Source organism: Dipodomys merriami, unplaced genomic scaffold (assembly GCF_024711535.1).
Source record: "Dipodomys merriami isolate MVZ:Mamm:240054 unplaced genomic scaffold, mDipMer1.0.p SCAF_15, whole genome shotgun sequence".
Classification (NCBI taxonomy): Eukaryota; Metazoa; Chordata; class Mammalia; order Rodentia; family Heteromyidae; genus Dipodomys; species Dipodomys merriami.
In genome coordinates, this window is record NW_027202826.1 from 19257969 (window position 1) to 19283929 (window position 25961).

Consider the following 25961-nt stretch of genomic DNA (forward strand, 5'->3'; position numbering starts at 1 on the left):
CTATATGTGGAAGTAATCTTCTGAAGGGAAATACAGTCTCTGTGTATTATCTAGTAATCATTAAAATTAACGCAAGGAAAGCACTGTGAATTCCCTTTAAGAAAATGGTTGCTTTCAAAATAATGATAGCATGACTCATGATCCACTTTTAAACAAACAAACAGAAACAAACAAAAACTACCATCTGGGAACTGAGTACTAAGTGAGTTTTGTTCCTGTCAGTGATTTACTGAAATGTTCATGTAGGCAGTTTTATGGTTGATGCTCAATTACTAGAATCCCGTGTAATGCACCTGATAAATTTATCTCTGACTACAAAGCCAGAATGAAAAATAAAAAGGATTATAATAGCTCTCCCTGTTTCGTAAGATGGCCAACCCATTGTGAAATAAATCTTTTAAAATCCTGCAGTAAACAGAGGAATAAATGTGATGCAATCCATTTATAAGGCCCTTTCTTCAGAGAAGTAATTTAGTAGATTGCAAGGTTACTGAAACTGAAGAACTGACAATTCCAGTGAAAAGTAAAGAACTGAAGAAAAACACGGTTATTAGTAAAACCTTTAAATCACCAGATAAAAGTATTGAAATAATATTAAGCAACACATAATACAAATCACAACATAAACAGTGGAAACACAGTCTCACCTGAGAACCGAGAACACTCGGGCCATTTTGCCAATTGCACGGATCTTGTTCCTTATGACCTCCTTCCGAGCGGCAGCTGTTGCTCCTGCATTTGAGAACATAGAATTTAGTAATCGTTGACTTTTCACTTAACTATTTTGCAAATGTATCTATCCAACAACGTTCAGGAAGCAAAATCAATTTTGGGTTCTTTCGTTGTGCTTCTCTTAAAGGGATCCATTTGAGTTTCAAATCAAATTTGAAAATCGATGTGTTTGGTCATTTCTGTTGGGAGTGTGAGACTCAGCTTTAACTCCAAAGAGTGAAGGCAAAGCAAAGAGCAAACTGAAATGGAAAACCCTGAGCAGATAAAGGCAAAGGGTAGTTTCTTTTTCTATCCTTTTCTGCTTATGCAAATAGCGCATGCGCTGGCAGAAAAGTCCACTAATCACCATCTTCTCATTCCCATCTCATGCTAAGAAACTGATTTTTTTTTCCCCATTTAAATCCTCCTTTGAAATGTTCAAGCTAAGAAGCTTTTTAACTCTATGTGTCTTGGAAAATCGTTTTCATCATTTACCCCTCATAAAACCTTTATTTCAGTACTTGAGATTCTTTCATCTTCTGGGTGGTTTGTGAGTTCTACAGGAAAAAAAAATATAAATGGAAAACTGATGTGGTGAGAGACAGGCAGGTACCACTTAGGTTAAGGCTTATCCTAATTGATTTTTATGATCTGTTGTACTTTCTCAATGGAAAGAACTAGTTTTCTGACCTTTCTGAATGACAGGTGTTTTTCATTTTTCTTCTTTCTGTTTCTCTGGGAGTATTCCTATGAATGAGCTTTGGAATCTTCTTTTCATTGTTTGATAAGGGTGAAATAATCCCTCACCAGCCTACATTGCAGTAATATGCACAATTCTGAAATGGATGGAGAAAAGGTCTGCTTTTCTCTGTATTCCAAGAAAGTAAACATACAACAGGCCACCTGCTTTCCTCTGGAGGACAGTGAGGCTAATGAATGCTCATCTCACAGGTACACAGGCATTCCCCAAAAGGTGGCTACCAGCAAGTAAGCTACTGGTGCTGTTTTCCCATCTTCCCTCTGACTTGAAAGCTACCTATATTTTTTCTTTTTTGGTCCCTTTTCTTTCTCTTGTAGTAATCATGCCATGAGGTTATCCCTCACAATGAATTCCCTGAAGTATTATCTACTGCTCAGGACATCTGAGGGGAGAATGCTATATGTGCAAGATTCTGGGCTAAACTATTCTGAGATTCTAACAGTATTTGTTATCCATGATTTGTAATTACACATTTTGGTAAATAAACTTTGCTCTGGAGATCATCTAAAAAGCTGAACTCATTGTGCTTGGATTATAGATGATGAATAATCAAGAGACAACTAAAGGTCATTTTTTTTTTCAGTAATACAGTTCAGTGATGTGAATATTCTCCTACTGCTCCTCTGTTTAGTATGGCCCACCCTCCCTGACCCAACCAACTCAGAGGTCATGATGTGCAAAGTGACAGGGAAGATTCTGGACCTTTCCAAGAAAAGATATGGCCAGATCTTGAAATCAATCCCACAGACACAGAGACCGGAAAGTGTGGGAGTACTCCAAATGACTAAATTTAGTAGCACAAGAAAAAGCAGCAAATGTCCAGAAATAAAATCGCATATACTTAAGAGAAATGAGAAAGGGAAAAATATATAGAATAATCTCACAGAAAAGTTTCCTAAAACCATAATGGGAACAAAGGAAACTGATAACATAAGTAAGTAGGGAAAAAAATTATGTAGAATTATGTGTCTCCATTCAGTGAGAGCCGATGCTCAGAAATGTTCAAAAATGCTAAATTACAAATGTAAAAAGAGCATGGGTTACATTCTTATAGCAAACTAATGAATGGAGAATCTAAGATTCTACTTGTGGTCTATACAATTGTGTGTTTCCCACAAACAGTGAATCAATATACTATGGCACTTGTCTTAATGAAAAATGCTCTTTGTTAACTTTCTTAGTAACTCTGACACTAAGTTTGATAAAAGTTTTCATCAAATTAGGATATATTTACTCAGAATCAAATAATCTTACCATAGATTGTAAGATGAGACATTATCTTTACCCTGGAGATCATTTAAAATATTTTCTCCAATATTGTCTGAACATCAAAACTCATGTAATGATGCAAACATAAAATATTCAAATCAAATGTACAGATTAATATGTAATTGAGTTTAACAAGTAGCAGGCTAGATTAAGTTCATCAGATGTAAATTTCTTGGTATACTTAGAACTGTGTTTCTTGTTTTTTTTCTTCTCCAGAGATCATTTAGGCTTCTTTTTTTTTTTTAATGTGTATTCAACTACAAGTCCTAAAGCGCATAATCCAGTAGAAAGATCAAGGGAAAGATACACTTTTCAGAATTTTGCTACCTGCATCATGCAAATATGTCATATTAAAAATCTCAGCATTGCTCTATTTAAACAACAGCATATATTATAGGAGCTGAAATTAAAATTCATGTATCAAATAATGAAAACAGATAAACTGTTTTCTACATAAAGACTATAAAGATTATTTTCAAGAAAAGAATATATTCTCTTGTTTTAATTTGGAAGTAAAATTTAAAGGCAATATTTTTTATGTGAAGAAAACAGTAATTTTCAGTAAAAATCCATTTTGTGTTTAGACTCAAGTAATTATCAGTACTTTTTCTGGCCTCATTTTTCAACTTTTTGAAAAATAAAGTTGATGTTCTTTTTTGATTAGGTCAGTATGCTATTATTTCTAGAATCTAAGAAAGCCTGTACATTCAATTTTCCTTAAAAGTAGAAGAGATGGATGTACAGTCCAAAGGAACTTTTAAAGAATAACCGGTGTCCTTCCTGCCCTCAACAATGCATGGTGCTGACATCTCATGAAGTTTTCAAGTATCTATGCCAAGTAGCCTTGCCAAGTAAGTGTTGCCCTCTGCAGGGTGAATTTCAGTCTCTGAAGGGGACTGGAAAACATACCTGCAGCAGAAGAGTGGCCAACTGCTAGGATAATGATATATTGTCACCACATGAGTACCTGCCACTAAAGATGCCACCTTTGTTACCTGTCACGGCTACCACTGTAAAGTTACTACTGTACACTCCTCAAATGCAAGGTGAAAGTTTCATAGTGCTTAATTTGAGTGATAACACGAACATTTTAGATTGTTGAATGGTGGTGTGTCTTTTGTGGGAGCTGAGTGGCATTTTGGAGAAAACATCCTAAGTAGGGCAGTGCCTGGTGTGAATCCTGGGCATGCCCAGTTCCTCCCTGGCAGTGGTCTTGGAATCATGTTCCTGGGTATGCTATGGGTGAAGTGTGAAGGTAAATGTTAGCTGTAGAAAGATACCTACATAGGCCTGGACTAGTACTTTCAGTTTCCCCATATGTTTGAAACATTCTGTAATACAGTGTTAAAATATATAATTATGTTTGGCAGTGACTTCATTTTGAGGAAGAAGAGAGGACAGCCTTGGGAAAGCAATTTCTACGTGCTTCCTGTGGTCTGGGATGCCAGAACTGAACTGGTGGAAAGAAGCAATGAACCTAAATTCTCCCAGTGACATGTTTTCCTGCCTTCTACTCCATCTGGCTTTGGGAAAGAGCTGGGTTGGGAACATTTTGTCAATACCTGTCAATACCATCAATCTAGAAGATTCTAACTAGTTCCAATAGTTTTAGAAGTAGAAAGAAATGAAGCTGAACAGCCACATGTAAATTTTACATGCAAACATTCTACAAAATGGCAATACTTTCTAAGTAGACTATGCTTTACAACTGCTCAGTGACTGAAGTGTCTTGTCTTCACTGGAAAAGATACAAAGCTTTCCAATACTGATATTATATTGGCCTCAAACCCTTTACTATTATTTAGGCTTCTTTAGAAGATTTTTAAATAATACACATATCCATAACATGTGTATTTCAAATTGGATAAAAGTATGTACTTATATTAAATATTTCATACTCTTCAAAGCACATATATTTCAAAGTCTGTATTTTCTGACAGACTTCAGATTTCTTTATAAATCATATTTTCAGAACTAATATATTTTAATTCATATTTTCAGAAATAATACATTATGGTTCACCATTGGTCTTTCAAAATTTGTTAACTTTTGGGGCTGAGAAGGTGGCTCAGTGGTTAAAGCGCTTGCCTTGCATGCCTGAGGCCCTGGGTTCGATTCCTCAGCACCACATAAGCAAAAAGAAAAAAGCCGGAAGTGGCGCTGTGGCTCAAGTGGTAGAGCGCTAGCCTTGAGCTGAAGAGCTGAGGGACAGCGCCCAGGCCCAGAGTTCAGGCCCCATGACTGGACCCAAAAAAAAAAAAAAAAAAAAAAAATTTGTTAACTTTTAACAAAGTTCCTCTCAGAGGAAAACGATTCTATTTGAAAATACAAAGAAATAAAACTTTATATCACTTTTCATAAGTGTTGAATATATTCCTGTTTATTATTCTATGTCCTGTTTTGTAGCCTTAAGAAGTGTTTTGAACATATTCTGAATGTATAAAATAAGAGTAGATGCCCTACATGGTGTGGCACTGCAATATATATAAAACTGTGTGCATATTAAATTTTGTCTGCTGATAAAATAAAAAAAGGAAGTACAATTTTATCATGGAATCTTATTAGTGGGCATCCAAATCTTAATTTGTTCCCCAAAGCATACTTTCTCAATTGAGTCCCCAACAGCCATCTCTTTAAAGGAAAATCCACAAGCAAGATATTTATAAATTTTACACTGTTTCTTTTTGATTTTAGAATTATGTTTCCATTTCAGTTCGGTCAATGTTATTCTTATGTGCTACATAGTTAAACTTTAGAGTGTTTATTATAAAAAATACGTTTAGATGCATATTTAAATTTCCTGAGACAAAAGATTCTCAATGTTCCTTTGGAATTAAATGTCACAATGATTATTATTCATAACTGAGCTAGCTATCACAAATACATAATATTTTAAAATAAGATACATAGAAATAAAATTTACTTAAATGCATCCCTTAATGTACAGGAGGTTACATTGCTTTCATTAAAGATACTTTCTTTATATGATCATAGTGATTGTGTCTGAGGAGACTAAGTGTTTAAAAATGAGAGAAGAAAATGAAGAAAGAGGTAGTGGGAAAAAAAGCCTCTAGCCTCCAGCCTTGGTAAGTTGTGGTCACTTTTAGGAAAAAGGACATACGGAAGCTGAAAATGTGTAGACGGGATTCCACTGAACTCCCTGTGAAATGTCTTTGGGTGAACCCATGCACTATAAATACTCCAGCTGGAAAACTGTTATTCTATAAAAAATTAGATTACTCTGCTTCTAGAGGTGACAGTCGGTTGGAAGATCTCCTTTCCCATAGCCCTAAGTGCAGGGGTCCTCCATTTCCACCTTCTAAATAGTATTACTGCTAGCCGAATCTAACCCAAATAGATTGCCAGGTCCTGCCATATTCAGAATATATTTGGATTCTATCACTACTATATTAGACAAAAACCTTTCATGAATTTCTCAAGGAATGAGCATATATTGAGTTGATGTCTTACCAAGGACATTTATAACATCTGTGTATTTACCAAGGGAGAACCCTGCTTGGGCCAAACCATTTGTCATGGTAGAAACAAATTAATTTTATAAATGGAAAACAGAATGAATGAATTATGATCAAGTTAATATCATAAATTATTTGCCCTGAATGAATGACTGAATGTCTAATCTATCATGTATTACTCTGGATATGGATGAGGATGTGATAGTTTTCAGAGCAATTTATTGTGGATCTAGCTGTGCTTACATGCTAAGTGCTGGAAAAAATAATGCATTCTAGAATTTAACTCAACATCTATATGGAGGAAAAATGTATATATATATATTTATCTATTTATCAAGCACAAGTATGGTATTTAAATGCTATCTGCAAAAATATGCAAAATGAAGAGTAAAAGTAGACAGTAGTCAAGTATTAAGTTTGTCCCATACATTATACCAGACAGAGAAAGTTAAGTGGGTGCTGCTCTATAACAACTTACACATATCTTATGCCAAGGTGAGGAAAGAAATGAAACTTGCTCTTCTGACAGAGAAGAAGGATACAGGCACTGATCTATCTTGAACTTATCTGAAAGAAAGTCCTTCCAAACTCTGCTACTGTTCACAACCCAGACAGGATATTTTGTTAACCTATAGAAGATGCAGTGAGGCTTTGCCCAAAAAAGAAAAATCAGGAAAACGAGCATAGTTTCTGGTCAATGTTGAGTGTATAGACCACAAGGTTAACTATGGCAGAATGGCTGCCGTGTCATAAGGCTTCAATCCCCCCTTAATATATTGCTCATCTTTGAAGAAAGGGAGGGGGCAATCAAAGAGGGCGGGTCAGCCACAGAAGCAAACAGTTGAAATGTCTGGAGGAGTACTGTCCTGAAGCCAATGGTATCGAAGTATTCCGACCTTACTGTGGAGGTGCGGATGGCTTACACTTGACTCATTTACTTCTTTTAAAGAAATTGTCATGTGAGAGCCAGAAGAGCACAGTAGTGAAATAAAAGACTGAAGAGAGAGCTTGAGCTCTCCTAGCTGCGCCATTGTGGACCAAATATAAAGTACGTAAGATATGAAAACATAATGTGATTTTTAATGTGATTTTTAAATTGTGGTACTCATTTCCAACCATTTTGATTTTCTTCTTGTGCTTTTATTGTAATAAAATAAAATTTTCTATTTGTTCCTAATCAGTAATCTGATGTGTGATAATGAAAGTTATTGTCATAGTATTTCATTTTCTGGGAAGACATAACATTTTCTTTTTTCTATATTGTGTATGAATATATTTATGTAGTTTCTACTTCAATTGCTGCATCATTCTGGTTCTTGTGTTCTCCCCCGGGCCAATCCTGCTTTCTCCTACCCTTGCTTGCTTTTTTTCAGTCCAGCTTCATCCGGAAAAGTCCTTACTAAGGATCAGACCTGATATTCCCTTCCACATTAGTAATTTATGAGGACTATTTTGCTCTATGGTTATGACTTCATTCCAAGCCTATAACTAACCTAGATATCTGTCCCAATTTCCAGGACCCCGTTTCCAAATTCTGTTTGGGCATTTAGTTATGGGTATCAGTTTCATTCAAATTCACATCTACCACACAACTCATCTTCCTCCTAACACTGACCAGATTTCCATAAAAGTTATCCTCCTTCTAAACAGATTTTTGAAATATCAAAAATCATTATCCTTTGCCTGCTTAGAAAGCTCCTTGAAGAGCTCTTTTTAAATGTTTTCCTAATTTCCTTGTTCAGATGTAGACACCTCAAATTTGAAATACTTCATCAAGTTGCTAAATTACATCCCCACTCACTCTTTGTTTACTTTCTGAGCATTTTTTCTAGGCTTGGAAAAGGCAACTGCTCTTCAAAAAACATTGCTTTCATTATGCTACTCATCTGTTGACCAATGTCAGGATTTAGATACACCACTGTAGACAGAATAAGAATAACATCACCACTGGCTCCTTAGAGAGCTGTCTTTCTATGCCTCTGTTTTATTTGTCTATATAACATCTAATATATTCTAATCTGGGAGTATAGCTTGCCTAGAATACATGAGGCCCTGGGTATGATTCTAGCACAATAAAGTAAAACTGAAAAAATATTATATTTCATTTGGAATATATGAGCATGTTTTATGTTTTTCCAGATAAGAAACTGAAATACATGACGTTAAAATGAGCTGCTGAGAAATTATACTTCTGCCACAAGAACAGCTCTAGGTAAACAGCCCTACGAACCCTCACTGCCAGACGCACAGACAGAGGAGGCTTTCTAGAATGCAATTCCTGGTGGAATTTATTTACTTATGCCATTATAGTTTTAAATTAACCAATCACATTGTTGATCAGTTGATTTGGTGGTACTTTCTACAGGGCCTTGAAGTGTGTCTTCAATAGTGTTAACAGTGTCCATTTTTCTTTGGTAGGTCTAACATCTGTTATGCCTAAAAATACAATTCTGGTAGCAAATAATACAATCAACCTTTACTGGGGCTGCTAAATGGAACTAAGCTCTATTTTCATAGAAGCTGGAAGCTACAATATTAGCAATTGAGAATTAGGTAAAAATTCAAAGGAAGATCATTTCTTCGCATACAGTTTAGAGTTTCCTCGAGGCATGCAAATATCTGCTCTGTTCCCACATTTGATGACTTGCTTGTGGTTAGCATTAAGATGAAGGAAAAAAAAATGTGGATCAAGGGTAAGAGTTCTACCATGTGGTTTGCTCTTTAGTTGAAAGCAGAGACATAAATTCTAATTTAATATTGAGTCTTTCCATTGCAGCCTGAAACTATAGTTGGCTTGAAATATATGAACTTTATTGCATTTTCTTTCCTTTCTTATTCTACAGGATTTCAGTTTCACCTCCACAATGTTTTCTTGTTAAAGAGACTTATCAAATATCACAGTCTCAAACATAATTTGTATTTAAGGGGAAAAAAAAAGTGATCTCAGAGTCTATGACTTTAGAACCTAAAAGAAAGGCCCAAATAAATTTCTTACTAAAAAAGCTGTCATTACATTTCTATGCTTACTGGTATTCCAGATTTCTTTACTGTAATGAACAAAACAGAAACCTTTGTGATGAGGATTGCTTCATTTCTGTTAGCTTTCCCTACTCTGAGATCACTTAATAATCTTTAGTTTAAAATGTCTCTTCTTCATTAATGAGGATTAACTTCCAAATGACAATCATTAACTTGGACTTCTTCTTTAAAATGAGCTGGTGAGTAACAACCCTAAGTTGGAAGCAGACTATTATTTTCTCATTCAAACAGCAGTGGTGGAAATAGGAAACAAAGACCCCAATTCATATAAATTAGATTACCAAAAGACACTCATTGGCACTAAATGGCTTTCAAACTTCATAAGATAACCGAAGTTTCCTATTTGATTTCCAACATTAAAAAAAGAAAAAAAAAGAAAAACAACCACAAGTCAATGTGAACAGCACCCTTTGTTGCGAAAGGCTATCAAATCTTTGTTTATAAGGCAAAAACGAATGCATCTAGCAGAAGCTTATACGAGCAGAGGATTTTTTTTTGTCTGCTCCCACCCACCCACATTTTTTAAAGCAGGATGCAATGCTAACAACTTCTTAGACTAGACTGAGTTAAAGGAAATCGACTCAATGCATTAACTTTTATGGCCAAAGAATAGTGCAAAAATTGATTTCTTATTTTTAAGCGGTAGTGGGATGTAAAATTCATTTCTTTATAGGATAGTTTACATTGGATTTAATGGAATAAATTATATTTGCTTGCTTGTGATGTTTTTGTTTTCATTTTTCATTACTTTATATTAGTTATGTAGGGGAAAGGGTGTTTCATTGTTACATCTCCACCCATGTTCACACTGCATTCCAAACACGCTCACTCACCCCTCTATCAGCCCCCAACATCCTCCATCCTTACCACCAGCCTACCCTCCTCCCCCTATTCTATTGTTTTTAAAAGCACTGTGTTATTTATAAGGAAATGACTTCAAGTGTTGTAACTGCAGGAGGTGAATGTTCAAGAGCCACAGAACCAGATTTGAATCCAGGTTGTTGCTTTCTGAGCTCTATGAACTTAATTTAAGGTTATACTTAACTGATTCATAATTATAATAGGGATAATTATAGCACCTTATAACAAAAAGTGGATTTCAAGATTAAAGATCATTTAAATGGCATATGAATTATCTAACTTACAATAAATGACACTTAATAATTACAAAGTTTTGCTGGCAACGGGGTAAAATTAGCAAATCAGAGACAACTTGGAATAGAGCCTGACACATGTCATCTTTTATAAATGGTAAAGAGAGTGTACAGGTTCTAAAGGAAATGAGGAGGAGACTCTCTACTTGTACAGACCCAGGAGGCACTAAGAAGACTGCCCAGTGAGATAAACCAGACAAATTGTGGAGTGTAAAGGCACTATTATTACCTCTGCCTCTTCAGTTGACACTGGATATGGGACAAAAAATTGAGAAGGGTTGCATAAACAACTCATCAAGAGGTTGTCCTGAAAGACCCCCTCCCCAACCAACCAGGCCCTGAGCCTCTTTGTAGGGGAACAGAGTTTTGTATCTAACCAAGCTATTTCTGGCTTCTGCAACATGCTTTGCTAAGAAAATTATATTACCCCCTTTGATAACTAACCTCACCATTTAATCAATAAGCCCACACCCTACTAACTAATCCCACCCCGCAGTCAGCCCCCTGGTGTGAGCGAACGACAGGCGCTGACTCGGACAAAGGTCACTTCCTCATACCAAGGGCCGGAGACACACAACTCGGCATGTACACCGAGGGACCCCCTCGAACAGTGATTGGCCAAAACATATGATTTGTTTTAAAAGGATTGGCTGCCTGCGTGCAGACCAGGTTGTAGCACTTTAAATTTACTGGTTGAAAAAGCGCGGGCTCTACTGTAACGGACTGAGGGGTCCCATAAAAGGACCATCCCCGGGACTGCTTGGGGTTCCCAGCCACTGACCCGAACCTTGTGGATCTCGAGGTCACGTGCACCTGGGAACCTGGGCATGCCCAAATAAAACCCTCTTGCCTTTTGCATCTGGTGTCGTCTGACTGGTGCTTGGGGCAGGGAGGTCCTGATATGGGGGACACCCGAAGTCGGGGGTCTTTCATCTTGGGGGCTCGTCCGGGATCACCCCCTGACCCACTCCAGATCGGACCCACCAGGAGGTAAGCCGGCCTTTGTCTTTGTCTCTGTCTGTCTGGTGTTTGTCTCCGCGCAGCGTCTGTACTATTACGCATAATAGCTCTGTATCTGGGCGGCTTGAGAAGGAGCTGACGAGCTCGGACTTCTCCCCCGCCACCCTGGGGGACGCCTCAGGGATTAGAGGGGCTCGATTTTTCGGAGCTCATGTCTGGAGGAAGGAGGGAACGTGGAATCTCTCTCCTTCTCAGGGAAAGGAGGGAACGTGGAATCTCTCTCCTTCTCAGGGAAAGGAGGGAACGTGGAATCTCTCTCCTTCCCAGGGAGTTTAGCCGTGGTCGGCCACTCCCATCTGAAGTTGCTTTTTCTGTTTGGCGCCTGTCTGTTTTTGTCTGTTTCTGTTTAGTGTTAATTGTCTCTGTTGTCTGTTTTGTTGTCCTTAAAGGGATGGGGCAGCAACTAACAACCCCCTTAAGTCTGACTATATAGATCACTGGAAGTTACAGCCCGAGCCCAGATTGTCAGGTTTTGGGAATTTGCTTGTTTGTCAATTATGAAGCTGCCACTGACCATCTGCGAGTGGCCCCAGTTAGATCTCAGCCTCAGGCCTTGGCTTAGGGGGTCTGAGCGTGGGGGAGAACCTGTCAGTCTGAGGGGATGGCCGCTAGGGACTTCTTTCCCTTGCCCCAAGATGACTGGGAATTCTCCTCTGCCTTGGAAGGCCCCTGGGTCAACGTCTGCAGGAATCTAAGAGAAAAATCCTCCGGAGGTGAGTAGGGGGTTGAGTCCCCTGGTAAGTGAATGGTGGTGAGATGTTGCCCCATTCACTGAGACTTGATTTTGTCTTTGTGGCCACATGTTTGTCTTGTTAACTTTAGTGTGTTTGTTTTATGTTTTCTGGGGTAGGAAAGTTCTGGGTGAGTGTGGCAGGCTCACCCAGCAGACTCTGGATTCAGCTTGCTGAGTGAGAACAGCACAGAGTTCCGGTAGGGATAAACTGGGGCCCATTAGTCCCCAACTCAGCCTTTGGTTCTTGTCTAGTTCTGTTTTAGAATTGGTACCAGTTTTAAATGTGGATCCTTGGTTTTTGTGTTTATCTGTGTTTTTGTTATTTATTTATTTAAACATCTCTGAGGGAATAAAAGTTCCAGCTGGGCTTGGTCACAGACCTGCTATGCCCACCCTCCCTGCGAGGCATGGAAGGTTACTGGGCTAGTTTGGTTCCCTTCAAGCCTCAGGCTGCACATTCTCCCAGTGGAGGCTGCTGGAGGACAGGCGAGGGCGTAGAAGGCTGTGTGCCTGGTTTGGACTTTCAGCTAGTTCTGTCTAAAATTGGGTAAAAAATAAATAAATAAATCAGGCCAGTTTTGTTTTAGGTGACTCTCTCCCCCAGCCCTCCTCCAATTCAGAAGAGATTCAAAAGCCTTGCTAACAAGCAAGCTCTGTGAAAATGAAGCCCAACAAAGGTACCTAGTTCTAAAAGAAATACTGTCTTAAATTTTTGTTTAAAACCTTTAGAAAGTGTACGTACAACTGATTTTGATTTTTGCACGCTGTGTGTTTTGTGTGTGTTTGTGAACATGTTCAAAGATGAGAATTGTCAGCATGCTGTAACACTTGGGTGAGTTTAAATTTAAAATTCAAAAGATTATGAGGTTTGGTCATTACCAAAAATTTTAAAGAATCTTCACATTGTTTTAAATGGCTTTTTAAAGATTCTTTAACTTGCAAATTAGAAAATCTGGTATTTTAAAAACTAATATTTTAAAATGCATAAGACTGTTTATACTGTAATCAAGTTATCTGGCTTAACAAAAATGCATTGGCAGTTTGACATTTAATTCCCTTGGCTAAAATTTGGGGATAAATATTAGAAATTTAAATGTAAAAGTTAGTTTAACACTGTCAAAGATGTTACCTGTTCTGTCTGTCTAAAACTGTATTTCATTTGAGAACCAAGAGAAGAGACAGGGGGAAAAACTTAGAAGCCAACAGAAGACCTATCTTTAGGGGTAAGGGGTGAACAAGCAGAAGTGCAGTTCAGCTGGTCATGCATGGTGGGACAGGCCCTGGGAGGAGTCCACCCATGGTGAGGCAAGCTGGCACAAACGCAGTTCATCTAACCCTAAAGAGTCAGATTGGGTGTGTGCCTGCCTATTCCATAGGAGGGGCCAAGTGGCCCATCCTTGTTCTGTCTCTTTTCCCTGTGGGTAGCCACTGAAAACATGATTAAAATGAGTGATGTGATGATCTGATTAGTATTGCTAAAACTTCCCCTTGGATGTATTAACATTAAAATTAGGAAGGCCTTAAAAAGAGGGTTAAAAAGTTATTTGTATAATGTGACTTGCTTTTAATGTTTACAATTAGGATGTTTTTAAAAGTCATAAAGACGCTAAGTCTAACTTTTTGGTTCAGTTATGATGATTGTTATTTTCTCATTAAGGAAAAATTGTCATCTGAGTTTAAAAATCTTAATGTATGTCTGTTTTAAAACAAGAAGCCAAGAGGCAATGAGTGACACTTGGCCTCAAGATTTCAAGGGATCTTTTCAAAACGCAAATAATAACTAAAGTATAAAATATTAAAGATGATTAATAAGAGGTTTAAAAAATAGGGAATGGATTTTTGGATATAAAGTTTAAATGTAAAATTGTTCTTGACATTGGCCTCAATGTGCACAAAGGAAAAATTAGGATTACCAAAATAATTGCTATTCTAGTTTGCTCTTATAGGTTTTTCTAGTTTCCAGCAAAGTCCAGAGCAAAGCACAGAGGATTCCTACAGTTTGTCAGATGTAACTTTGACTCTTAATAAGTTTCAGGTAAGAGCATGCTTAAAAGCTACTTCTATGTTGACCACCTTGTTGCTTTCAATTGGAGTAAAGTGGCCTTTTATAAGACTCATTGATCTGCAAACTGGTTCAAAGTCAGCCCGGGCAGAAAAAGGTCCCTGTGAGACTGTCACCTCTACTCAGCCAGCAGAGTGCTGAAAGAGCAAGCAGAGATGCTTTGGGACTCACAGTGGCAGAGTACTAGCCCTGGACTGAAGAGTTAAGGGACAGCATTCAAGCCCCGAGTCTGGGACTCAAAGTGGCATAGTGCTAGCCTTGAGCTGTAGAGCTGAGGGACAGTGCTCAGGCCCCGAGTTCAAGTCCAGCAACCAGCTAAGGGAAATGCCAATGAGGCATTTATCCAGTGTAGTGAAGACACTCCTGGGACAAAAGCAATGGAGGAGCATCCAGAGGCAGTAAGCCACTGCTTGGATGGCAGAAATGTCAGATCCTAGAGTCATTTGTGCGTGGCCCTTCAAAACCAGTCAGAGCCGGGAGGTCATAGGAAGATAGTTTGGAAGCATGCCTAATGTTCATGACTACCTTGTAAGGGACAGGAACTTGCCAGTCCTCTGTGATAGTAAAAAGCTAATGTTATGAAATGTGGGGGGTAGTTTAAATCTTAACCCCTTTATGTGCCAAAAGCTCTAATTGGCAGTAACTATTGAGCTGACACCAGTTACATGAAATTTATCTTCTCAGGAAAAAGTTTGTAAACCTGAGAGTGTGTTTCTATTGATATCTGTCTAAAGGCCTGCAAAGGTAACTTAGGCATTGTGTTAGGGTCACTAGAGATCACATTCCTAAGTCATCCAGAAAGATGCTTTTACAAACCAGAGTGCTAAACAAGCTACACTGCTATAGCTGGAGAAAAGGTCTGTGTAGTTGTCAAAAGTTAAATATTGTTCTTAATGATATCTAACCCTGATGGCCTCTTTTTAAAATAGGCTAAGGTTATAGGCTCCTGGCTAGGTAAGATCAACGCCCCTAAAGTCAGCTTGAAGAAGTTACAGAAGATGGACCTTCGCCCTTTTACCCCCATTTTAAGATCAAGGGTCCAGAGTCAGTTTTGGAAAAATGAGGCAAAATAGATAAAATATTTTTTAAAAAAAGGGCATAAAAAATAGTGTTAACTGTTGTAGGTGTGCAAGGTGTGGAGACTGCATTTGTCAGAGATGGTTACAAGACTAAGCCTTCTGTGTCTATTTACAAAAATATCTGGTTAGTAAAAAGTTGTGATTTTGGTAAATTGTCCTGAGCTACTGTTTAAAAGATCTTAAAAACCAGCAGGATCAAAGCCTGCCAAGCCTATGCAATTTACAGCCCCGCCTGAGGTATGACGACAGTCCCTTGGAGCCACTGAGAGACCCTGCTGTTGCGGTTGCTGCTGCTGCTGTACACCTTAATGAGTAAAGTTCAACGACGGCCTGACAGTCACTTGGAGGAACTCCTGCTTGATTCCATCACCTGAGTCTGCTTCCTGGTTGACTGCTGCTAAATCTAAGATCTTGTGGGACATTCTTTTGGGTGATATCCAGAAACCCTCTCTTCCCACAGTGGATATTGGGGACAAGGATATCACTGGCTTGCTTGTCTTAGGCACTTCAGTGCATAGTGACTGGAAATCCACTCTAGGGTCACAGCCTAGTTTGGCTCTGGTATGGTAATAACCTGAGTGTGTTATCAATGGAGGTAATACTCTTAGCCTTAAAATCTAGCAAGCTTCTGCATCACAGTGGTGCCTTAAGGCTGTTCTAAGATAAAGGTTCTGCAAGCCAAAGGAAAATTGGGCTTCTAACACTGGAATTACCCCGTGTGTGTCAGCAGCCGTTTTTAACCCAACTAGGGATTATTGTGTACTAGTGCAAATTTGGCCCCGCATCACCTACCATCTCGATGACTTTGTCCTCCAGTATTTTGAGAACCCTGTATACAGGGACAAAAGAGAACCTGTAACTCTCTCCCTAGCTGTTCTTTTGGGCCTTGGAGGAATAACGGCCAGAATCGCCACAGGAACCACAGCCCTGATGAAGGCAGATCAATACATGCTCCTACATCAGGCTGTAAATAAAGACTTAAAGACCCTAGAAAAGTCTATCCGGGCATTGACAGACTCCGTAAGCTCCTTAGCTGAGGTAGTCCTCCAAAATCGAAGGGGGTTAGACTTGCTTTTTCTAAAGGAAGGGGGCCTATGTGCAGCCTTAGAAGAAGAGTGTTGTTTTTACGCTAACAAAACAGGAGTAATAATCGAGACCCTAGACAAACTCAAAGAAAGGCTAAATAAAAGAAAGCAGGAATTTGAGTCCCAACAGAGCTGGTATGAAGGATTATGGAACAAGTCTCTGTGGTTCACTACCCTATTATCCTCCTTGATGGGACCACTTATACTACTGATGCTAATCCTTACCTTAGGCCCTTGCATTGTGAACCGCTTGATACAATTTGTAAAAGACCACCTATCGGTAGTACAGGCCCTAGTTTTGACCCAACAATATCAAGCCCTCAGGCAACAGGAAACTGGTAGTTAATATGAAAAAGGACAACACCGGCCTCTAAGGTTAGAGGCACTAACAAAAGAAATGGGGGAATGAAAGACCCCCTCCCCAACCAACCAGGCCCTGAGCCTCTTTGTAGGGGAACAGAGTTTTGTATCTAACCAAGCTATTTCTGGCTTCTGCAACATGCTTTGCTAAGAAAATTATATTACCCCCTTTGATAACTAACCTCACCATTTAATCAATAAGCCCACACCCTACTAACTAATCCCACCCCGCAGTCAGCCCCCTGGTGTGAGCGAACGACAGGCGCTGACTCGGACAAAGGTCACTTCCTCATACCAAGGGCCGGAGACACACAACTCGGCATGTACACCGAGGGACCCCCTCGAACAGTGATTGGCCAAAACATATGATTTGTTTTAAAAGGATTGGCTGCCTGTGTGCAGACCAGGTTGTAGCACTTTAAATTTACTGGTTGAAAAAGCGCGGGCTCTACTGTAACGGACTGAGGGGTCCCATAAAAGGACCATCCCCGGGACTGCTCGGGGTTCCCAGCCACTGACCCGAACCTTGTGGATCTCGAGGTCACGTGCACCTGGGAACCTGGGCATGCCCAAATAAAACCCTCTTGCCTTTTGCATCTGGTGTCGTCTGACTGGTGCTTGGGGCAGGGAGGTCCTGATATGGGGGACACCCGAAGTCGGGGGTCTTTCAGTCCCACTTAAAATAAACAGCATCATAAAGAAGGGCTTTAATTAAGTCCTTTCAAGTCTGCTGACATCTGCTCTCACCTCTGCAGGGAATGGACAAGGAAGGAGCCTGGCACAGAAGAAGTAAAGGGCCAGATCCCAGTGATCATGATTGACAAGACTGCACACAGCATGCAGGAAGAACAGGCTCCAGAGAGCTGTTAACTGTTTTCTAGGGAGGGAGGGACAGAAGGAGGGAGGGAGGAAGGAAGGAAGGAAGGAAGGAAAGAAGGAAGGAAGGAAGGAAGGAAGGAAGGAAGGAAGGAAGGAAGGAAGGAAGGAAGGAAGGAAGGAAGGAAGGAAGGCAGGCAAGCAGGCAGGTAGACTAATGTATGTTATTGGTTACTTTTTGAGCAACTTTGAAGAAATTGATTTTTTTTTTTTTTGAGTCACGTTAGGGTTTCCCCTGACTGTTCACTTCAAATCATATATCCTAAGTTGAACATACTTAAAATTAAAATTTCCCCCCCATTAATGGGCAAATTTATGAGGCACGAGCTAAAACATAACCTCATTTCAAGGTCGCAGCCATGAAATGAGAGGATAGCATCTAGTAACATTTACTTTAATTCCCTGAAGAGTCAGGATGCACAAGTCCTTAATGTTCACTTGACCTGCTCGTAAACTGCCGTTTCTTTCAGTGTTGGCAGACTATACCAATACTAATGTTAGAAAATGCTGGATGATGTTTAGACATTTTATGTCTCAGTTTCCAAATTTAATGTAGAGGCATCTTGGGTCTTCTATTATCACCCCATTTACAGAGGAGAAAACGATTCACAAAGGGTAAAAATAGAATCAAAGACATTTTCCCTAAAGAAATAGTTCCTTCTCAATAAAAGTCTATCTTTAGATGCATATGGTGGTTTCCTTTATTAAATTTAGTGTTTCTTCTTCAGTTCCCCAAGGCTAGTTTCCTGGGAAACATGAATCTGGGGTTTCTGATGGAAACCAGGGCCTGCACAACTATTATAGTGTAGAGAGGGAACTCACTGGCCATACCTCTCATCATTTCTCTTGTTTTATTCTTTCCCCCAAACCCACATACACAAAAGGAATTAGCATGGAATGAATGAAATGAATGACTGAGTGAACATTTCCCTTTAACCAACAAACTAACAGAATTTAAAGAGGGGGGAACAAAAGGCAGGAAGAAATGACCACATACTACCACCTGTTCAACTATGCCATGCTCAAGAGACAGGGAACCAAAGAAATGAAATCTCCTTTCCCTAAGAAGTACCTTGCAATAATTTTTAAAATCTCTTTTAACTCATTCCCCAAATGATTACAATTATTTACAGAAACCTGGGATTCTTAACATCCATCAAACATTTTAAAGTAGCCTTTGTAATAATTAAAAAGATATACTCACTAATCTTATTATAAACTCACTAGGAGAAGAGAGTGATCAAAATGGAAAGAACTGATCTCAGTTTGTCAGAGAAGGACAATTGAAGAAGATGAAGCAAGTTTGGAATATAACCATCTCTTCCAGTTGGCAAGACCAGCCTAGATCCTCCAGATTGCCTTTACCCTAAACTCAAGAAGGGAAAATATTTCTCTTTAAGACTGACTTAAAGCTTTAGAGTGGTAAAGGGTGCTTAGAGAGAGAAAAAATAATTTCAAGGGTTTTGAAAAGGAATAGATTCCTATTATTGACATTAATAGGCCTTAAAGTAATTGTTGATGAGAATACGATGTTGATTGTAATTAATTTTAAACCAGAGTCACCTAAAAGACTGAGTAAAGAGATCTCACAAGGAGTGGACTCTGAGGTAGTCTTGGAGATGTGGGAATATTCTCTGCACTAGAATGTTCAGGACCAAGAATAGCCACTAAAAATGTATTTTCTGAGACAGCACTCATATGTATATACTACCCTGTAACCTGTATCTTCTTACTCTATATAATAGGTTATATCTTTATTAAATATTGGCCAATGGACTTGGCCAAGGTAGAAATTCATTAAGCAGGAAGTATTCTTTTATTGATATTAGTCTTAATTTTGAGATGGGTAGTATTCAGAAAATACCCCAAAGCATGGTATTTTGGCATGTCTAGTACTTCACAATGAAAGAAAGTGGAAAGGTTTCAGAAGCAAGGTTTTCCCTAATTTCTATCATACTTCTCTTTGTGACTTTTTTTTTTCCCTCTAAAGCTTATTATCGCACAGTAGGCCACAGAAACTAGCGTTCTTCCTTGCCACAGCAAGCTACAGAAACTAGAAAGGTCACTCTGTCCCTTCTCCTTTGAAGACCCTCTTTCCAATGGAGTTTCAGCTCAACCTGTGGGAGGAAGGAATGCTACAAAGAGAGGCCAACAGACAGGCCTCTGCTCTCAGTCCAGTACTGCTCCAGCAAGCACAACAATCCAGTCATGATTCTGTATGGTACTCATTCCTCTCAAACTTAAGGATGAAAACAGGGCCTTGTCCTTAGCTTTTCAGGTCTTTATTGCTGTTGACTCCCATGTCGTGTAAAGCTCAGATTAGACTAATTTGTTATGCTTTTACTTTGTTGATGAACCTTTTGTTTCAGGAGCATTGGCCTTGATCCTTATGAAGGGTGAGGAAAGGAATCTCACACAGTTTCCTTCATAAGGAACAGAGGACATATTAAAAGGCAACTTTTAATATTGAGAAAACATCAAGTTAGACTTCTTCCTTTAGAGAAAGGTCTCCATGGCTATGAACACATTACCTTTCAAGTGCTAGCACTATCTGTGGAAACTAACTGCAGTAAGCTCTGGCTACAAGACCTGACACAAAGCATCTAGGCACAGCTTCAATTGCTCATTGATCTCCCCTATATTTGAAGAAATAGCAACAGATTTTTCCAATTGAAATTCTTATGATTCTTCTTATCAATCTTATATTCATTTTATATAATCTCTACTTTCTCTCCTTGTCTGGCAATGTGATACAGGATTCAAAAAAAGTATAGGGTGCATGTTAGGAAGAGGAGCTGTAGAAAGGAGAATCTGGATGAGATACGACAGAAATTGGTACACTGAAAATCTGATGACATACGTAGACTCTTTTTGCCCAGTATACAATTTTTATTTCTGCCTGCAGCATTAGGAATGTTGATTTGAAGCTGTGACTTGTATTAAGAACAGTAAATATTAAATCATGCCACTCTGGCACTTTTAGAAAGGCACACATGCTCTTCTTACCAAAGTGTAGTTTTTAGCAACACAATCTATTTAAATATACTGCTACAGTATCTAGCTTCCTCTGCCACCTACTTTTACTGTTTATTTTATAATTCACCTTGGCTTATTGAAGGTATATGTTACACAACAGTTTCTCTAACCAGATTATGATTCAGGCAGGGAACAGGTTTTTGTACACCTGGGGATGCTGAGGGCCCTGTGCAGAGTAGAAGCTCATTAGATGTTTATGGAAATGAAGTTTACTCTTGCATATTCCAACTGTAACCATTCATTTTGCAGAGCATTTGGAAGACCAAGCAAACTTTTCCCTTCATTTTTACCTCATGGATCTCTTTCTTAATAGGAAATGTATATTCTTTCAGACGAACTAAATAACAAATAATATAAAAATAGGTAATCTTTCATAACTTATTCATTATATATTAATGCAGATATGAAAAACTACAGCATTAATATAGGTACCAATGTATTAGTATGTAGATGATTCTTCTATCATAGGTTTCAACATGTGAATATCAGACAGGAGAAATTTCATTAAAGGATGCTTATTAAAGCTCTCAGTTAATGTAAACATATGTTAGAAAATAAAGAATTATTTAAGGAGCTAAAAAATGTAAATTAGCAATGTGAGCTACTGAAAGATATTTATTGAAATAGCTTCCTGCTCCAACAATATTTTCAAAGTGATAATTGTCTCATGGTTTCTTATGTCACATTCTCAGTAGTATGTATGACTTAACTATGGAGCTGGTAATGAGATGGCAAGTAATCACCTGGCAACTAGCATTAATACAAAGGTTCAGGCCTCTTACCATCAAATCCATCTTCTTCTGACCCTAGTTCATCATCTGAACAGATGTTAAGGACGTTGACCAGCATCTCAGTCACTAAAGTAAAAAAGGAGAAAAGTACAGATTTCCCGTTATAACCTTATTACTCTGACATTGTAAATTAAGGTATACAAAATCTATTACAAAGCAATTTCTAAAAACAAGACTTGGTGATTTTTGTGTAGACTTTGCATTTTATTAAGTTGTATTCTCTTCACAATAAAACCTATCATTGACTATAAGAGAGGAGAAACGACAAATCAAACATATAATTGCATGAGAAAGAACATGTTTATTTTTACAGTTTACTTTTCCCAGGAATGTTGCTTGATCTAGATTAGATTAGATTATAAGTTCTGTTCAACAGAGGCTAAGTGAATGCCAGATTTTTTTTTTTTTTGTATTGTGTAGCCCTCTAGAGAAGCTAGCATAATAAGAAGCATGTAGCTTTGTATTTAATAAAAAACTAGCCGGGCGCTGGTGGCTCACGCCTGTAATCCTAGCTACTCAGGAGGCTGAGATCTGAGGATCGCGGTTCAAAGCCAGCCCGGGCAGGAGAGACCGTGAGACTCCTATCTCCAATAAATCACCAGAAAACCGGAAGTGGCGCGGTAGCTCAAGTGGTAGAGCGCTCGCCTTGAGCTGAAGAGCTGAGGGACAGCGCCCAGGCCCAGAGTTCAAGCCCCACCACCGACAAAAAAAAAAAAAAAAAAAAACTAGTGACTGTTGAAGTAATATATTTGAAGTAGTTTTGAAAACATTAATTTTAAAAATGAATGTGTTGATGGAAATATCATTAACTCTGAGACCCCAAAAAGCTTTAAGACACCTTAGGTACAGTTTAGCCAGAAATTTTAGCTAGCTGTAAGTGCCAGGCACAGAAAATTAGTGATACAGTACTTTTAAGCTAATGTATATGCTATCACTCTTAAAATTTCTTGAAACTAGATTTTATCATGTAAAAAGCAGCTTGCTTGCTAATCTCTCAAAAAGCCACTTTTTAAAGACAATATTTTAAAAAAATGGTCATTAAGAGCTTTAAAAATGGCTCATGCTTCTAATCCCAGTTACTTAGGAGGCAAAGTTTAGGAGGATCACAGTTTGAGGACAGCTGGACAAAAAGTCCATGAGACTTCATCTCAATAGCTGAAAAGAACATATATGCCTGGCATATGCTTCACAGGCAATGTAAATAAGAGTCCAGACCCCCCCCCAAAAAAAAATCAGGACACTATTTAATAAGGAATGGAAAGAGAAAAGGTTGAGAGAGTAGGCTCAAATAATCAACTGCCTGTTTAGCAAGCATAAAGACTTTTCAAACTGAATACACTCCCCAAAAGAGGTTGTTTTTTTTTTTAAGTAAGAATATATGATAATAAGTAAACCTTTAGAGGAGTCAACATTAACTTCGAGTTTCAGTTTATCAATACTAAATTATGTTTGTAAATATATCAAGGTATTTTATGGTATATGCTTAAAATTTGAGTAATTAATGAAAACCCTCCAAATATAGGGTGTGAGAGACAGTCAGGATGCACACTGAAGCAGTGTGCAGTGGAACTAACAGGTATTCTATCATGTACTACAATCTGATGAACCAAGAAATTAGTGAACAGACTACCAATGAGAATATGCTTAAAATATAGTTTGCGTTTCCAGAGGGAAACTCATAATTTGTCCTCTTTGTCATCCTCTAAAGGAAAAGAAAAAAACAAAAACAACCCAGATATTGTGGGGTTTCGGAAAATATGTAGCTTTCCTCTACAACTCCTGGTATCATTTATTCTCAAAGATGTGGAAACTCTTGTCTATTATTACAATAACCATTAGCATTCTCATGAGCTGTGAGAGAAGATATATGTGCAACAGTCAAAATACAAAAAACAAAAACCACCAAAGGACAAAAAGGGAGGGGGGAAGGAGGGAGGAAAGAAGGGAAGAAGGGAGGGTGAGAAAAAGGGAGAGGAAACAGGAAGGAGGAAGAAAGGAAAGAATAAAGGAAAGGAGATAAGTTGAGTGGAGAAAGGAAGGGAAGGCAGAAAAAAGGAAGGAAGGAAGGAAGGAAGGAAGGAAGGAAGGAAGGAAGGAAGGAAGGAAGGAAGGAAGGAAGGAAGGAAGGAGAGGAGAAAGTTATTGGACAACATTTTTTTGATGGGGGGTATAGTGGTAGTTCTGGGACTTGAACTCAGGGCCTGGGCACTGTCCCTGAACTTGTTTGCTCTATGCACTAGCATAGTGCTCTATCACTTGAGCCACAGTTCCACTTCTGGATATTCTGGTGCTCAACTGGAGATAAAGAGTCTCAAGGTCTTTCCTGCTCAGGCTGGCTTTGACCATGATACTTAGATCTCAGTCTTCTGAGTAGGTAGGATCATATGCATGATCCTATCAGTGCCTGGCTTAGGCAACTTTTAAATGTGAACTAGTTCCATTGTCTTCTACCTTGCAATATATAAATGGCTACTATATTTTTTTAATATAATAGCATTGATTTTTGTTGCTATATTTTAATACCCTAGAGTTTTATATGTTATCCTTTGAAATATTGTAGGCAAGACTGAATAATCATTATTATTCCCATGAGAAATGTACATAGAATATGACTATAATAACCTTTAAATTTTACAGGTAATTTTCAAAGTAAACTATTTGGTATATAGCACATAGGAATCAGGTAAAAAGATCTGAAACCAGGTAAAGCTGTATTTCTATTGTTTTGCAATCATGATATTATCTAAATGATAATGAATGACTTTTTCTAAGTAGTCCTCATTTTCCCTGAATTCATTCGCTTGGTCCCATTACCCTAGATACAGTGACACACTTCCAAATTAGCTCTCATGGTGCAGCTTTTGAACTGGATTGGTCTGACCATGCTTTCAGAGTGATTCACAGTAAAGCAGAATACAATTCCTTTCCTTCTTTCCTATATATTTTATTAAGGACATTTCCAATTTTGACAAACATACCTTTTTCCCCAACAAATGGCAGGGACCAAGTGAAAACATCCATGAAATTTGGAAGCCAGTATGGATGTGGGGAACAGTTGAATTGCCTGATATTCATAACATTGTTCTCATACTTCAATACTGCAGCTAAAAAACAAAGAAAAAAACCAAAAGGATGTTAGATTGAAAGCATATCGTTTCTGCTTCTTCACATGACCTTAGTTGATTATGAAAATTCAAGTATTTAAGTACTACAATATCTTCTTTAATCCTGAATTCTTATACATCAATGGACTTCAACAATGGAAGGTGTTATAATATGTGAAGAGTAAATGTAAAATCGTATCAATAACTTGGCAAATTTTTTACATAATATAGTTAATCAACTGTTTGAGGAACTGGCTCACCTCATATAGCCAAGGACATTCTAGGCTTACTTGTTACCTGATCACATGGGAAAAAAAAGCAGCATAGCTAAAATAGTTTGAGATAATTTAATAATCTCTAAATATTTGAACTGAATTTGTCTTTTTAGAAAAAGACAAGTAGTTCCAGAAGAACTCAAAATACCTTAAATAACATTGCTTTCTTGACTTTAAAGTGCTTGGATTAAATCTCCATAAAGTAATATGCTGCAGACTCTATCTATGACTTCTCAAAATAAATGTATCATCCGTGAGTTGTACAAGCAAACCTGTGTGCTCAGTCTTCATTGTACAGGAACTGTAGGTTAGATATATAGTTATAAAGAATTATAGGGAACCCTAACTGGGCTTGAAAACTCAGTCTTTAGGGTTAGATTCTGTGAACATTATCAATAAAGGGAAAACCACCTGTTTTAATAGGGCCACCAATTCTATGGACAGACAATTCTAAGTTTTGGGACAATCTCAGGCTCAGTTTAAATCTGCGTTTATCATCCACTAATCCTAGTTCTGCTTTTCTGAAAGATACAGAACAAATACACTTTTATTTCTAAATGATAGCCTTCTAAATACCCAAAATGATATTCCCATATCACACTCTCCCTAATTCTGGTAAGATTTCATTTTATTATGATACCATGGCATGACCCGTGTTGCACTGCTGCAGAATTCTAGACAGATTCTACCTAATGCCAAATTGTCTGTCTTTCTGTATGTTTATTGGTTAAATATTTAATAAAATAGTTTCATTGCATTTTTCAATTTTAAGTTGTTATATTACAGTGTGCTGTGTAGCATACGATTATAGCTAATCAAAGCACCTGTTTATTTAAAAAGTTTGTGAGTGGTTATTGGGCTTGAGCATTTATATTAATAAAGAACGGGTCATATCCTGCATTATGTGATAATATCTTTAGACTATGGGCCCATTGCAACAATGAGACGTACAAGTTGTATGTCGAAAACGAACTTTACAACTTTTTTTTTTGGGGGGGGAGGAGGGTTGGTGGTGGGGTGGGGGGAGGATGGGAGGGGAAAGGGAAACAAAGGAGGAGGCTACAATGCTTGGTAAGAAATGTACTCATTATTTTGCTCATGTAATTGTAACTCCTCTGTACAGTATTTTCA

At 38.2% G+C, this 25961-nt stretch overlaps 1 protein-coding gene across 2 annotated transcripts in view; it reads right to left on the reverse strand.

Annotated features, from left to right (window-relative positions):
• The window catches only part of Ppp3ca (protein phosphatase 3 catalytic subunit alpha), a 257022-nt gene that overhangs the window by 13838 nt on the left and 217223 nt on the right, over nucleotides 1-25961 (reverse strand). For both annotated transcript variants that reach the window (XM_070022342.1, XM_070022343.1), the window contains exons 9-11: nucleotides 24430-24555; nucleotides 21443-21517; nucleotides 648-732 (exon numbers count right to left, since the gene is read on the reverse strand). In XM_070022342.1, coding sequence (XP_069878443.1) covers nucleotides 648-732; nucleotides 21443-21517; nucleotides 24430-24555 — 286 coding nt within the window. The remainder of the gene's footprint in view (nucleotides 1-647; nucleotides 733-21442; nucleotides 21518-24429; nucleotides 24556-25961) is intronic.